Genomic DNA, 15,877 nt, shown 5'->3' with positions numbered 1-15,877 from the left:
GCCTCAAAACGAGCTGAGCAATAGGAGTTGAATACATCCAGTCCATCCTGAGTGCCCACACACATTCAAGTGGACATCTGCATCTGTTTGAGATCAAATAACTCAGGAAGCATCTTAGCACAAGAGCTCTGCTTCCTTTTCTTTTTTTGTCCCTCTAACTGGCTCTGTATATTCCTGGAAGGTCATAAATCTGAGTGTGTTTGTGCAGAAGTACTGCCAGGATATCCCCTTAGTTTGCGCAGCTCAGATCAAAACCGCAGGAAATAAGCACAGCTGCTCTTCATTCAAACTGGAAATGTGCGACGGCGTGTGTTTGCGTGTGTGTGTGCCTGCGTGCAGTCAGTGCTATACAGCCATGACTTCAATCAGGATTCTGTTATTTTAAAACAAGTTTATTAGAAATTAGACCTCTTAAACTATTTACCATGTTATATTTGCAATTACCACCATTAGCGAGAACGTTAAAGATGTAGCATTCCTGCCTGTAAGAATCATTCCCATTACTGTATTTCATGTAGAATTAGTGCACTGTTATCTTTGACTAGCTAGGGACTGGTTAAATGTAGTTAAATTCATTTAATTTCCCTTTGGGATCAATAAAGTATTTTTGAATTTGAATTACCTGTATCAAGTTATATTGAGGTAAATTTTTCATTAGATGCTCTAGAACATGTGATTGCAGTTTTCTGCATATTGCAGTGCAGGGTCACATAAGGGTAAGCAAGTAGATTCAAATTCTTTTTTGGAGTTGACCAGGCAGAGACCTAAATGTTAATTTCTCTCTGAAGAAACATGTTGGTAAATTAAAAAAAAAAAAAAAAAAAAAAAGACTTAAGTTTGCTGGCAGGATCATCAGCTATAAAAGTAGCTGGAAGAAGATAAATACGATTTTCTCTCATTTCATATTGCTTCTTGTCATCTGCTGATATCCAACTTTCAGTTTTTAGAAGCTTCTTTCACTTTTGGTACTCCTTCCTCATTTTCTCATTTTAACTCCTGAAAAATGCTAAATTCAGTAACTTCCACACTTAAGTGCTGTTGTCAGCACAACCTGGTTGAACTGTGTTTACTTATCAGAAAGGCTAAAAATGAGCACAAAGTAATCACTCCAGTAATCGTTGGATTTCTTTGCGCATCTCCATTAATATACTCCTGTCTGTGTTTTCAGAATAGCTTCCATGTTGTCTGGCACGTCTGACCACGCTGCCTGCTTCTTGTGGCTTGGCAGTTCTCTGCTAGACATATTTTAATTCTCCCTAATGCCCATCAATTGCATTACATCTTGAAGAAGCAGTTCTTTTCTAAATTGAAGCCAGCCAAGAAGAAGAGACTGACATCAGCATTTTCCAGAGATTTAAAGCTGCATTAACAAACCAGTGACTGAAAGCTAAAGACGAGCAATACAGGTTTGCAAAATGAGCCATCTAGCTACAACGGCCTCCAAAAAAGACAGAAAATTGCTCTGAGACAGAAGACAGGAAGTGAAGGCTTTTATCCTAAATTATTTGGCAAATGAAAGCTCATCATGTCCCTCTGGGGAAAAAAGAGTCTCCCGATCATAGGAAGCTCGCCAATTTAACACTTTTTAATTGGGGCTGCTATCAGCGCTGTCTATCTTTGCCCATACAAACCCCTTTGTTGTACTGCTCTTCATATCCATCATCCTTAAATAGTCCTTCATTTTTTATTGGTATGTCATATTCTCTTTTCAGTGTTCCACCCTCCTACTTCCCATCTGATTCGCTTCTGTCTGGCTCCACTTCTCATTTTTCTTTATTAGCTTTTGCTTTTCTCTCTTTGCTAAGTGATCTCATCAGGTCAGCTGGCAAGTAAAAGTCTTTGTAAAGGCAGAAAAATTGGAAAACGGCTTTCCTCATGGGGAGGCAGCTGACGTAAAGCCTGCAACAAGAATGTTAGTACAGATTACAAAAATAGCCTCTCTGTCTGAAAGTGCCTCTGTGTTGCATGTTGTTGCTCTTTGCCCAAAAACAGCAGCGCGACTGGACAATATCTCATGTGTCCTCATTAGATTTGTATGTTTGAAAAAAAAAAAAATTAACAGTATGACAGAATTTATTTATGAAGCATTAGTCATGACTGTGGTTTAAAAACAAAACCTACATCGTTACTGTCTTTAAATTAAGCAAGGCACAAAATAGAATGGTGCTTTTGCTCAGTTTTTTCTTTGTTGTGATAATTATTTTTGTCAACAAATTACACATACAGGAAGTCTGTGTATTGCTCCTTAAATGGTGTCACATCTGAAAGGAAGTATATTTGTGGTTAGAGCAGCAGAGTTAAATATATGAATCAACACCTACGAAAAGAAAAAAAATAGAAGAAAAAAAATAAAAGAAACAAAATTGCCAAATCCTGTGTGCTGGTGATCGGTGTAATCTCCTCTACAAAAATAAACCTTGTCATTAATCTCAACCTAGCGAGGTGTTGACAAGTCTTTGTAATCACTAGCGATAATCAATTTGGTTCTAATACGACCAAATTGACTGAAAGCACAAATGCTTTTTGGGGAGTTGGATGTGTCCCACATTAGTGTGTGACTAAATATGTTTAAAATCTTTTTTTTTCTTTTTTTTTTTACTGGGTTAAATAAGAGCTCAGTTTTTTCAGTTTTATTCCATTTCATCCAAAATGTGCTGTAAAATTACTGTTTTAGTCAAAGGACTAATATTTTAGAGAAAATTGCCTTTTTTTATTGTTGAAAATAAGAAAAACAACTGATACAAGTACTTTTTATGTTCCTTTAATTTGTACACTAACGTTATTATCGCATTTTATGCATGTTTGGTCATAAGTTTATCTCTTATCCATTAGGTATCAGTCGTACAGAGAGGGACAAAGGGACGCTGTATGAGCTGACTTTCAGAGGGGAGGCGAGTCACGAATTCAGACGTCTGGTCCTCTTCCGACCCTTCGGACCTCTGATGAAGGTCAGAAATGAAAGGATGGACACAACCAATATCATGATTAACATCATCGTCCCGCTCTCAAGACGAGCCGATAAGTTCAAACAGTTCATGCACAACTTCAGGTATGCAGATGTTTTTTTTATATATATTGAATTCTTGTCATTACAGCTTTATATAGCAGCCACTGAAACACTGTGAATTATTCATGAGTTCTCACAACAACTACTACTGTAATAAGGAAAATGTGATAAAGTACACAAACTGTGACACTTACTGAACAGCCTTTTTTCTGCTTTTTGAAGAAACGTCTTTTAAAATTTAAATCTGTGTTTTATCATGGGAAATGTAGTTGGTGCTAGCGAATGTAAAGGAAGCTATTGCAGTAAAAAAAATATTTCCTGTTATATTTTTTTTTTGTTAGAAAGCTTTCTTCAAAAGCTACGAAGTTTTCACTTACAAGAAACCTTGCAAAAGGAAACTTTGTATTTTTGTAGCCTTGAAAATTTACATACGACTTGCATCCCAAAATACTTCAAATCTAATCATAAACAGATCTTGGGTAGTATGCATATGACAAAATTCTGACAAGTGTTTGATAAAAATGTACAGCCAGTAAGCAACAGTGTACAAATAAGTAAAACTAACAGTAAAACATGCTTGCTTTTGCTCTGCAGTTTTGCTCTACAATCAGTTGAGGAAACGTCGTCCTTAATGTCAGCAATTTATTGTGCTGCTGCTGCTACTTATCACGCCACTTTTTTACATGGTAAATCCTCCTTAGTTGAATCATTGCAGCCCATTAAAATGCCCCCCTGGGCAGAGCCGCGGTTGATATACAACATGGCAAAAATGTACTTACTTAAAAGACGTGGAGTTGCTGAGCAAACACGTTCTGCTCATAAAAGTGCAGTGAGGAAAGCAGCGTGTCACAGCATGTGTGAATGTTTAGTAATAACTTTTTTTTTTTCTTTTTTTTTTTTAATCAAAAGGGTATTTATTCGCAGACTGTGAGAAAATGCCTCTCTTCCACCAAAGGTTAGAAAAACAAGTTGGATATATTTTGCCACTCATTTCAGAAGTGAAACTCTAATATTATACAGATCCATTGTTCACTCTTCAATTCATACATTTTTTTAGCTATGCTTGTAAGTACAAAGGTGCATTAATATTTGGAATATAATCTTCATATCCCTAACAATAAATAATGTACCATCAGAGGCCTGCAAAAATAGATAAAATATTCACATGAAAGAAGAGGAGCTGTCAAACACCAGCCTATAAATTGGCAATAAAACGTTGTGAATCCGATGGGGGTTTATGAGAATTTATTTTCTACAGGTGCTTCTGGGGATTTCTTGTGAGCACACCATTATTTTTAACATGTCTCCATTGAATTCCTGCAGGCATCTCTACCCAGTTTCGTTTGACTTGCATGGATGTTTCCTTTGTGAAAACCAGAAGAGAATCTGAGATGTGGCTTTTTGTAGAATACAATTTCTTTTCTCCAATTCCTCTTTAAGAAGAACCGTAGTTAACTATATAATCATTTGTGTGAGAAAGGGACTGCTGTAAAACAGGATTTTGTTTAACCTTATTTGAATCTATGTGGTTCAAAATTTGAAATACTTTGATTGATAAGCCTGAACTAGATACGTTTTCACTTATCAGAGAATCCTGGAAAAGTCATGGATGCAGCATTTTCATTACTCTAATGCTCTGCTGTTAAGAGAACCTCAAAAGCAGAAGAACCTCATCTTGCGGTCATGCATGGATTCAATAATTGCATGCTAAGAACAATTTTTTTAAAACAATTTTTTTTTTTTATCGGAGCTTTAAAAAATCTTCCAAATCCAGCCACCAGATTATTTCTCATGGTGTCTCTAATCCCATGGCTCTAATATATTTAGATAAATTTGTTATTTAGTTTCTGTATAGGAAGCAGACTTCCTGATGCTGCACCAGAGTAACACGCGCCATGTTAAGCAAATACTTGTCTTTTATCATGAGTGATCTTGATATGATTGCTAGTTGAAATGTTACTACAGAAACTACTCCATCTTAGAATAAAAGCTCTACTTTAAAGACACAGCTGATTATAAACACAAAGTTTTCTTGCAGTACTTCAACTTCACTTTCTTGCTTCCAGCATTAACCAAACCTTCTGTTCTTATATGGTCTCCTTTTCTGAATTTCATTTATGTTGGCAGACTACATAAATGTGCATTATTGCTGCCAAATGTATGTCAATTTGTATATCAATCTGTATCTCAAAATACTTCTTATTTAGCAACATCCCCTTGTGCAGCAAGAAGACTTTGCTCAAAAAAAAGCAATACTGTGTCATCAAGCTCCATTTCTTTATGAATTTGATGGACCTTGAGTTTACACAAACTGCACAATTTCACAATGCTGTCCAACTTGCAATATCTATTAAATTAATTTTAAATCTTCTCAAATTTCTCAGCTAATCACCTATGTACATACAGTTGCATTTATTTTTACAATGCATATATTTACATTTCTACACAGACATGAGGCAGCAGCCTTTATGCTGCTGCCTCATGCAAGTATATATGTAGATCAGCTTCCAAGCTGCTGCTCTCAGCAAACAGACTGCATTCAACTCCTGTGTTGGTAGAATCTGCTGCTTTAATGCTCTGCTGTTAAGATCCCACTGTAGATTTATTATTGGAGTAATACAATATATTGGATATTCCTTCCCCAATTCCAGCAGTAGGAACAGCCAGCCAATATGAATATATTAAGCAATATGAAAAAAGATTGCTTAATATGCCTGAGAAGATGTTAAATGTTGCATCAAAAGTGCTCAGATGGCAGAGCCGTTCCCTCTGTCTGTGTGTTGAGCATCAACTGTGGTTGAGTTGGAATAATGGCTGCCTGCGCCTCATTCATCATGTTCAACAGGAGAATGACCGGCTGGTTTGCGTCTCTGTGCACAGATTAAATGTAAAAGTGTGAAAAATCTTACATAACAGATACGTGAATGGGTTGTTGAATATATGTGAGTGTCTTGGTCATGGTTTGACACATTTTGTGGAAACGGTGATCTCATCTAACTTCATCCATTTATTATTTTATTGTTAACTTTGAGTCTGCATTGCTTATGCACACTAAATCAGCATGTGGCGCTATCCATTTATATTTTATCTCTTCCTACAAAAAATGTCTGGCAACAATGGTTGGCGGTGGGGTTAAAAGGCTTTAGAATACTTTATTGTCTTAAAGCGATATGGATAGATTTTTAAAAGTAGAGTCTCAGCCCAGTACTGAAGCTCTTATTCCACTTCTTTTGTTCTGGCAATAATGAAACTTTGAACCCTCTCGTATAAACTCTTATTTCACCTTGGTTTTCCTTCTTCCTGTCAACCCCCTCGAGTCTCTGCTCAGTTTACATAAAGCTTTCATCCCTAATGTCCCATCCTTTGTGTACAGGGAAGTCTGTGTGCGTCAGGATGGCAGAGTACATCTGACCGTGGTGTATTTTGGGAAAGAGCAGATGAGTGAAGTCCGGAGCACCCTGGAGAACACATCTAGGTGAGTCTGATCTGTAGCCAAGTTCAGCCTTTTGAATCACATGCTGCATAAAACCAACAGAATAAATGCTGCAAAAATGTATGTATTTATTTTGCATTTCTTTTGGCCACTTTTACACACGTAACAAGAATAATCTCCTCTGTAATCATTCTTCCTGTCATGACACACAAATGCAAAACATACACACTCCTCCTGGCTCTTTGTCCTGCCACAGCCACTCATGTATCTGATGAATAATGGAGCAGCGTGCCACCTGTACAGAAGAGCTGAAAAGCTTCCAGCCAACACTGATAATTTACAACATGCCTGCAATCATCCCTCACTCACTTGACCCTTTTTGCACAGATTTCTACACACACACACACACACACACAGTCACCACCTAGGAAGACTGTAGCTGTTCGCAGATCAGGAGTCAGGGCCACTGTGAGTTGAAGTGACTGATTCCCTGAGGGGTTTCTATGGTGATGCGGACACAAAGGTTTGCATGTAGCCTTGAAGCAGTTGGACCATCTCCTGTGTTGCACAATGTCTCATTGTCTCGCTGTCAGTGATTTCTAAAACAGGCAGAGTTAAACTTTTAATAATGAGGAAAAAAAGAAAACAAACAAACTGGAAAAAAAAGTTGAAATGAAGCTGGAATCTCTGAAAGATGGTTTTGGATGAAATGGGATCCCAAAGAGATTCAGGATTGTTCTTAGAGTATAACAAAACGCATCAGGGTGAGATCTATCACATCTTGAAATTAAAAAGCAGCATTAATTTGTGATTTTTTTTATTTTTATTTTTTTTATGTATTATTTATTTTTATTTTTTATAGTATCTGTAGGAAAACAAAAAACGACAAAATGTACAATCTGAATCAAACTTTTTAGTGGTTTGAAAGAGTTAGAGTTATTAATTCCACACGCCACAAGTATTACAGAAAAAAAAACATATAATAAACAATGCATTATTACCCCACAGAGGCTGGGTTATCTTTTTAATAAGAGGAATATTGTAAAGGGGATTCCCTGCCTTTGGCGAGGACGCAAAGGCAGCTGCATCTACCGTTCTTGGGGGAAATCTATTTTAAAAGAAGCAATTTGAAACTAATAACCTTTTTGTTTCTACATTTTAGTTTCACACAGAATTTTATTGAAATTTTGATATGGGTAAATAAAACTATAGATTAACACATTCTACTTCCTAAGCATAATTTTCCCTGCAGCGATCCCTATGGAGATCTGTTTCTGCAGATCACTTTTAACGGATTCAGCTCAGCTTCACTAACTGGCTTAGTTTGTTTCTTCTTACAAATAGCCTCAAGCAAGTCGGTCTTTCCCCCCCCTCCTGCAAGATTACATTGCAGTCACGCTCTTTGCTTTCAATTAACACAGTTTATATCCTCACGGTATATTATTTAGACGCATAGAAAGCATTTTTGGTGAACCTGTATGAAAGTCGGCTCTCACTTTTTAAACTTTTTCTGCCAGACACTTGGGATGCTTGTTAAAAATAGACTGAATCAGAAGCTGTACTTTCAAATGTAAGGCTTTGAAATCCGCACTTCAAAGCCTCAAACCCATCCACAGGGGGGGTCCTGTGAGTTTATGAGCCCTATGTGGCCCGGAATAGAGATATGAACCGATGCGAAACAAAGAGGAATAGAAGGTAAGGTTTGAGAGGGAGGGAGACGGCATGTGAAGAAGAGAGAAACACGAGTGATCTAACTGGATACCAGTCAGTCAATACACATAAATAATGACTGTGTTGTGGACACTGAGAGGAGCTGATGGCTGCAGGGGAAAAACTGAAAGAAACTCAGAGAAGATGAGATCAGAAGAAATGCTAACGTGGAAAAAAAATATATATATATATTCAATCCCAAGGATAAAAACGGATGAAAACTGGAAAAAGATAAAAGAAAACAATTGCATGACATGGTGAATCATTTCAATGTAAAAAATACATTTTTTTTTTTCCTTTTAATAACTTGCACCTTATCATTTGTTGCATTTCAGTCACTTCTCGGATGCCTCAAGTAAATCCTGTGAAGCCCCTAAGGACAAATTAACTGGACAGAAGTGCAGGGAGCTGCACAGTTTTCATGTTCTGAATAGATCTTTCAGAAATGCACGCCTAAACGTACAAATTACTCAGTGTCATTAACTTGTGTAACCGTTTTGCCTGAGGCCTCTGCCAGCTTGCGTTCATCCTTCCATTACACGTGTGGTCTACTGATTATCTAGCTCACTAAAATGCCAGGTATTGTTGTCTTTTATGCAACTGTTTAGAGAAAAAATCACCAACCTTCATTCTACATACAAAGCAGACTGGTAAATCAACAATAAGGCATGAGTCACTAAGTTTCCAGGGTTGTGCTGGGTGGTTGTGAGCGTAAAATTCATCCTTCAGTTAGCTCACAACAAAAATATTATTAAAATGATGATGATAAGCATTTGCATGGTTTCTTGTTTTGACCTTGCTGACTAACGGACAAATATTCACAACTGAGAATGATTGAAATATTTTGGGCACATGCCGCTGAGCATCTGGCTCCAGGACGGGACCCTGGTCTCCCCAGTCTGGTCAAGGTTCACCTAAGAGTGTGATCAGCTATTTCTTTAAATATTTAACTTTATCTTTAGCTGCTGTCATAATACACTTGTTTGCATGGATATACAAGCCCTTTTTCATGCTTTTTATCAGTGTGACTTGCTAACTTCCTAATTTCCAGAACAGAACCAATGGACCTTACCAAGCTCCGCCCACAACCGACCCACATGACCGCAAGTCTCACAAACAAAGCTTCGCGGCTCGTTGTTTCTATGTAAACATGACTCCATTAGTGCATCATTTCTACCGGATTTTCACAATATATCAGCTACTACAATGGCCAGAGGAAATAACAAGTTCATGTCATCATCTGGGAGGAGGTTACTGGTTTCTCAGTCACAAGCTGGTTGCAAACCTGAGGCCAGCAGGTGTCAGTCAGTTATGGTAGATCTGAAATTTGGTTTGATGACTGAAATATGAGAAGCTACAGACAGATAGGAGGAACCAAAGAGCTCTGTAAAGGTAAAGGCAACTCTTCTGATGTTGGGATATAATTAATTTAATTTCACATAATTATTGCAGTAGAAGCTATTTGTACGAAATATATTTGTTCTTGTGTTTTCTACAACACAAGAAAACACAAAATGCAGTTTTTTAATGAAATTCTTTCTTATTAAGGGAGAAAAAATCCAAACCTGCATATCCCTGTGTGAAAATGTTCTTGCCGCCTAAACATAGCAAGTGGTTGGGCCGACCTCAGCAGTAACAATTGCAATGAAGTGTTTGTGATAACTTGCAAGAAGTCTTTTCCAGCTGTGAAGGAATTTTGGCTCCCTCATAATAGCAGACTTGTTGTAATTCAGCCACAAAGAGGTTTTACAATCATGAACATTCTTTTTAAGGTCATTTTCACGTAATCGCATAAGGTCCTGAAGCAGCAAAATAACCCCAGACTATGACACCACCTCCACATGATGCTATTTTTCTGTAAAGCTTTGTTACTTTTACACCAGATATAACAGGACACACACCTTCTAAGGAGTTTAGCTTTTGTCTCATCAGTCATCAAAATGTGTTCTGCCCAGTCTCTTTTTTTTATTTTCTTTTTATAACCTCTGACCTTAACTGAGGCAAGTGAATCCTCCATTTCTTTGAATCTTGTTCTGGGATCCTTTGTGGCCAGTTTGAACATACCATAAAGCATTGTTCACTTCACTGACTGTTTTTTTTATCATTATTTTATCATTTCTAACTTGAGGAATAAGCGAATAGCAGCATGGTTCAGTTCTTCATTTTGACTACAAGCCAAGCCATTTAATATGATGCTACAGTATTGATTTTAGAGACATTTGATGTACGAAAAGAAATGAGGACAATGCATTCAATAGATATTGAATGTTTTTCGGGTTTTTGTTTTTTATTTTTCAAACTCGAGCAAAATAATGGCACTGGAATTCCCATTTAAAAACTAATACCACTATCATTACTTCTAAAGGAAGCGGGCTCAGTCGGTCTACACAAAAGTGACAGGAGTAAAGAGAAGCCACAGATTTGGAGCTTACACTCAATCAAACTTTATTTGTATAGCACATTTCAGCAGCAAGGCATTTCAAAGTGCTTTACATCAAATCAAACACAATACAACATAGAATCGACAATAAAAACACAACATCAAGTCAGATTCCGTCAATAAACTTGCAATTGATTATGTTTCAAATACAACTCTAAACAAGTGGGTTTTTAGTTGAGATTTAAAGGAAGTCAGTGTTTCAGCTGTTTTACAGTTTTCTGAAAAACAGCTGACTTATTCACTGAAGTCTGTTTGATCAACAAGCGTCATGCTTGGAGTCTGTATCCTCCACCCTGTCCTTACCGTGTGTAGCTAACAGGATAAGACCTACAGCTGAGACATATTGGGGGAGTTTTTTTCACAGACTTCTTACTGACACAGTTTCAGCTGAATCAGGGTGCAGACCATCTTATCTGCAGTAGTGAAAAGGAATGTGTTGGAACAAGCAGAATATGGTGATGTGTGTGGGTGACAAAAGATCAAAATAATGAAAGCAATTATGAAAACATGGATTCAAGTAGGGTTACATTGACCTTTGCTGGCTAGGCCCTCTTTATAAGTATCTTTTTGCATTCTGTTTGGGTAACATGCAAATTCAATCAGTGATTTCATTTTAATAGGATTTCCCTACTAGTTTCTTTCAAAAAATAAACCTGACTTTCAACACCTCTTACTGTAAATAACCAGGAATTTATCAGTGTCATTCAACAAGTGTTGGATTATCCTCCACTGTGTTTGAACTGTAAATGTGCACAAGACATCCAAACTCTGCCCACTTGTACCTTTTTAAAGCTGTTTGTTTTATTTAATGCTTTCTTGAATTGCTTGCAAACTAAACTATGGTGACAGCCTGAGTAATTATGAAACAGGAAAATTTTTCCAGACTCTAGATTTAATATCTTTCTCCGTCTCTCCTCCCTCTTGCTTTGTGGCTATGTTTATAGGCTTTCAATAAGTGAAAGACCAGAGGACAAAGCAGTAAATCGGAACAAAATTAATGTTTCCTATTGTCTAGACAATAGGAAAGAAACAGTGGTTTGAGGTGAATGCAGCTTCTTTGTTGTCCTCAGTGTTGTCATGCTCACCCACAGACTAATTGTTCCATCTGTAAAATTCTGCAAGCACAGAGAAAAAGAACAACTTAAGTATGAGCAATTAAAAAATTAGGTCAAAGTTTATTTTCCTGAATGACACCTTAGTGACATCTATCTATTTTTCAGCAAATACACAAACGTCAATGTATTTTACTGGAATTTTATTTTGTCAATCTACACAAAGTAGTTCCTGATGGAAAGTGGATAGTTATAATCTATATGAGCTTTATATACTATATGTTTTATTTTACAAATACACCCAAGGGTTATTTGCCTTTAGAAGTCAGCTAAAGAGTAAATGCAGTCCACCTTTGTGTTATTTAAAATCAGTAGAAATCCAAATCTTCCGTGAAGGTTTCAAAGGTTTGTTGGAGAAGATGTGATTGAACAACTTCATGAAAACCAAGGTACATGGCAGAAAGGTCAGGGATAAAGTAGTGGAAAATGTTAAAGCAGAGCTTGGTTATAAAATAATTTGCTGAGCTTTGAACATCCCATGAGGCACTTTTCAATTCCTGACCTGAAAATGGAAATACCATGGCAAAACTCTAGACCTACAAAAACGTGGTTCACCACCTCAACTATAAGGGAAAGTAAAACGAATCAAGAAAAGAGGCCAAGCTGCACATTGTGCCTCTGGAGGAACTGCAGAGAGTTGCAGTTCCTCCAACGTTTGGGGGATACTTTTCTTAACCAGGACCTGGAAAGCTGGTCAGTGTTGATGAATAGAGATAGATTATGAAAGAAAAATTTGTTAGGGACTGCAGAAGACTTGAGGCTGTGGTGGAGGTTCACCAGAAGGTAGGAGGATAATTTTAAAGATGCAGTCAGTCACATTGGAAGGGGTTAGATCAAACGTTTTCATGTCTTATAATGCCCCAGTTAGAGTCCAGGATTACTCTAGTTTAGAATTTGATAAGAGTTTAAAATGCTCCATGTAGCAATTCCCTTCCACTTCACAGTTTATGTAGTTCTTTGTGTTCTCCTAAAACACAGAATCGGAATAAAATATCTTAAAAGTTTATGGTTGCAATGTGGCTGAATGTCAAAAAGGTCAGAGTTTGAGTACTATACCAAGGCACCATAATGGTGACAAAATCCTTGCAGGTGCTCCTTTTAACAGTTTACAGGTTTATTTGATCTCTCACTCACTTCCTGTCACATTTAAAGCTGAGACTGAATCAACACATGAATGCAGCTGGAGTTGCGTTAAAGTTGTTTAAAACAAGCCGAGTCATTGTTCTGCAGTTTGCCATCTGTGGACAGTTTGGTGCCAGCTGCACACGGGCCTGCTCTCCTGGGACTCTGCAGACACTCAGTCTGTTTGGATTCACGTTGTGCTGACAGATATGGACTCTGTTATCTGTGCTTCAGCCGACTTCACCTCACAGCACACACAGACATGTAGTTACATGCGAACATCATGCGTCTTGAAGTTTGAAGTCATCAGAAATCTTTGGAATGTGAAGACGGTCGTTCACAAAGTTAAATAAGCGGTAAGGCGCATCATGTCGCTGGTATGTTTGAGGTTTAGAGACATTTGGGATCAGAAGGTTTTACTGTCGTATTTATGGGAGAGGCGGAAAGATTTGGAATGTGTCAACGGTGTTTGAGCATTAGTGCTAGAGGAAAATATTATGCTAATGGACTTAAAAACCCGTACATAGCAGAGGTATGACACTCTGAGTGATTCAAGCTACCTAACGGGAAAAACGCTTTCCCTTCATTATAGTTAATTCCTCTAAAGAAGTCTTTGTAGCTGCTTTTTCCATGTGTTTTATTAGCTACGTGTATGAAAAATAATGTTTCCATCTGTTTGTTCTGCTTTAAACTTGGACACGTGAGCCACTTTTTCCTCAGGCTCGCCACCATGTGAAAAAGATCTCGGGATGTGTGTGTGATCTGCTGCGTGTCTACGTGGGCGCACGTTGGAGTAAAGGATTAGTGACTAACAGTGTGAATTGTTATGATCAAAGAAAAAGCCACAGCTGTGTGCATCTGGATCCAGCTGTTTCTCCTTACTCACGCCACAGCGATGAAAACCCACAGAGACAGACGGGCTCTTTCTCCTGCGGCCCGAATCAGTGACTCCTCTTCAGTCATTTAGATCCAAACCAGCACTGAAATCAACTCTTTGACTCTACTAAGTCTAGAAACTGTTTTCCATTTAAGGTCTTCAGTTTCTTTTTGTTTGTTTGTTGTTGTTTTTTTTACAATTTAATTACATTGCTCATTGGTGACGCATGTAAACGCTGTTGCACTTGAAAAATATCTCCATGCTTCAGTGATGGGAGATAATGGCATTAATCAGCCACATACAGCAGAAAATCAAGACAGTCTGAGAAAATTTGCGAGAACAGTTTTATCCATGCTTTTAAAATACTTGTAAACAGAATTAATAAATACTTTACTGCTACCAACAAAGACTGCTTTGTTCAGTTGCAGTTCCATCAAAAAGAGTTTTATCATATGATCAAATGTCTTCTTCAATAATGACTCACATGGTGTGTGTGCGTTTAAAGGGAGGCCAGCTTCAAGAACTACACACTGCTTCAGCTGGACGAGGAGTTTTCTCGGGGTCGGGGCCTAGACGTAGGGGCCCGAGCCTGGAAGGGAGGCAATGTGCTGCTTTTCTTCTGTGATGTGGACATCTACTTCACCGCCGACTTCCTCAACACCTGCAGACTCAACACACAGCCAGGTGATGTGCTGCACAAACTCTACAGCAGAAAACAAGCTAAAGTCTCTTCTACACTGAAAACATTACAGGTTTTACTTCTGACTAATTGTAGCTTTTGAGACGTATCTGGAATTCACACAATAATCGGAAGCAGTGTGTGTCTGATTTTACAGATTATGTTTATTTCTGGCATGAGGCTCCGTTAACATTAACTAAGTGGAGGAAAAAGTGAGGTGGTTAATTTTTAGATGGCTTTCTAACAGTAAAAGGTGGAGGTACACATCGATAAAACTGTTTTAAAAAAACAACATCCTGACAAAACAAAACAATCCAAGTGACCCACAGTTTCATAGATCATCTACCATACTTCACAGTGAGCATGGGATCCTTTTTCACTTCTCAGCCCTTTTGTTTTTCGAAAGTAAAAGTAAAAATGATTTGCCTAGAATCGACTGCACATCTAAGAGTTAACTAGACAGTAAATTCCCTTCATCGTTTCTATCAATTTTTTTTCTCTTCAAGCTTTCATTTTCATACCTCCACACTTGAGAGGAATAGATCCTGACTGCCTGTTGTGTGCAGCACCCTGACAAATCTGGTAATTGACTTTCCACTGGCATTTCTTGTCACTAGCGTGTCGTCTTCCATGATAAGTGCTGCTGTCAGAGAAGAGATGAGGAGTTCAGAAATCCAGGAGGAGCCCAGAATAGAAGTACTTCACATTGTGCTGATATGGTTTTGGTGAAGGGACTCCCTCTGGTCCCGAAGAGACATTTTAAAGAGGGGACTGTAGATATCTGAGAAAACAGCTTTGACTTGGAAATGTGTAATTGAGGTTAAATTAAAGTTCACATTGGTAACAAATAAATTAAGGGTACACGGTGTGAAATGTGATTAATCACCACATTTGCTCTCTGCTTCAATCTGAAATCTCGGTGGTAGTTCCATCCAGCGAAATAATTATTGGGACCAATAAAACTCTGGGTGACTAAATTATCATTAGGATCTCCAGCAAATGTCAAACGCTGCTTTGTCCCTGCAGGTAAAAAGGTGTTCTACCCCGTGTTATTCAGCCAGTACAACCCTGCCCTCATTTATGGAAGTCCAGAGCACATCCCACCTGTGGAGCAACAGCTGGTAACACATGAATGATCCATACTGTCTCATTTTTCTGACTACTGGTGGAGACTGTTTAGAAATACTTATCCTCTTATGCAGCTAAGTCTCCAAATCCTACTGTGCGTGTTTCACAATATGTTTGCAACTCTCCTTCTAGGTGATCAAGAAAGACACAGGCTTTTGGAGGGATTTTGGTTTTGGTATGACCTGCCAATACAGGTCTGACTTTATCAACATAGGTAAGGATTACACAACAGAATTAACATAGCAGTCACACCACTTTTCAACGGCTTCGGGAATCCATAACCAGTTCCTCCTGAGGGCTGATTGTCAGAGTAGAGGCGTGACACTGCACAGTAAAAACGGCTTCATCAGATGCGGCAGTAATATCCTC

At 38.0% G+C, this 15,877-nt stretch overlaps 1 protein-coding gene across 3 annotated transcripts in view; it reads left to right on the top strand.

Moving 5' to 3' along the window:
• The window catches only part of csgalnact1a (chondroitin sulfate N-acetylgalactosaminyltransferase 1a), a 38,672-nt gene that overhangs the window by 16,896 nt on the left and 5,899 nt on the right, over positions 1-15,877 (top strand). For all 3 annotated transcript variants that reach the window (XM_044144053.1, XM_044144052.1, XM_044144054.1), the window contains 5 exons: positions 2,833-3,049; positions 6,381-6,482; positions 14,207-14,385; positions 15,407-15,501; positions 15,641-15,722. In XM_044144053.1, coding sequence (XP_043999988.1) covers positions 2,833-3,049; positions 6,381-6,482; positions 14,207-14,385; positions 15,407-15,501; positions 15,641-15,722 — 675 coding nt within the window. The remainder of the gene's footprint in view (positions 1-2,832; positions 3,050-6,380; positions 6,483-14,206; positions 14,386-15,406; positions 15,502-15,640; positions 15,723-15,877) is intronic.

The sequence above is a fragment of the Gambusia affinis genome, linkage group LG17, assembly GCF_019740435.1.
Source record: "Gambusia affinis linkage group LG17, SWU_Gaff_1.0, whole genome shotgun sequence".
NCBI lineage: Eukaryota > Metazoa > Chordata > Actinopteri > Cyprinodontiformes > Poeciliidae > Gambusia > Gambusia affinis.
Note: the sequence above shows the minus strand (reverse complement) of the source record. Positions and strands in the feature narration are given on the sequence as shown.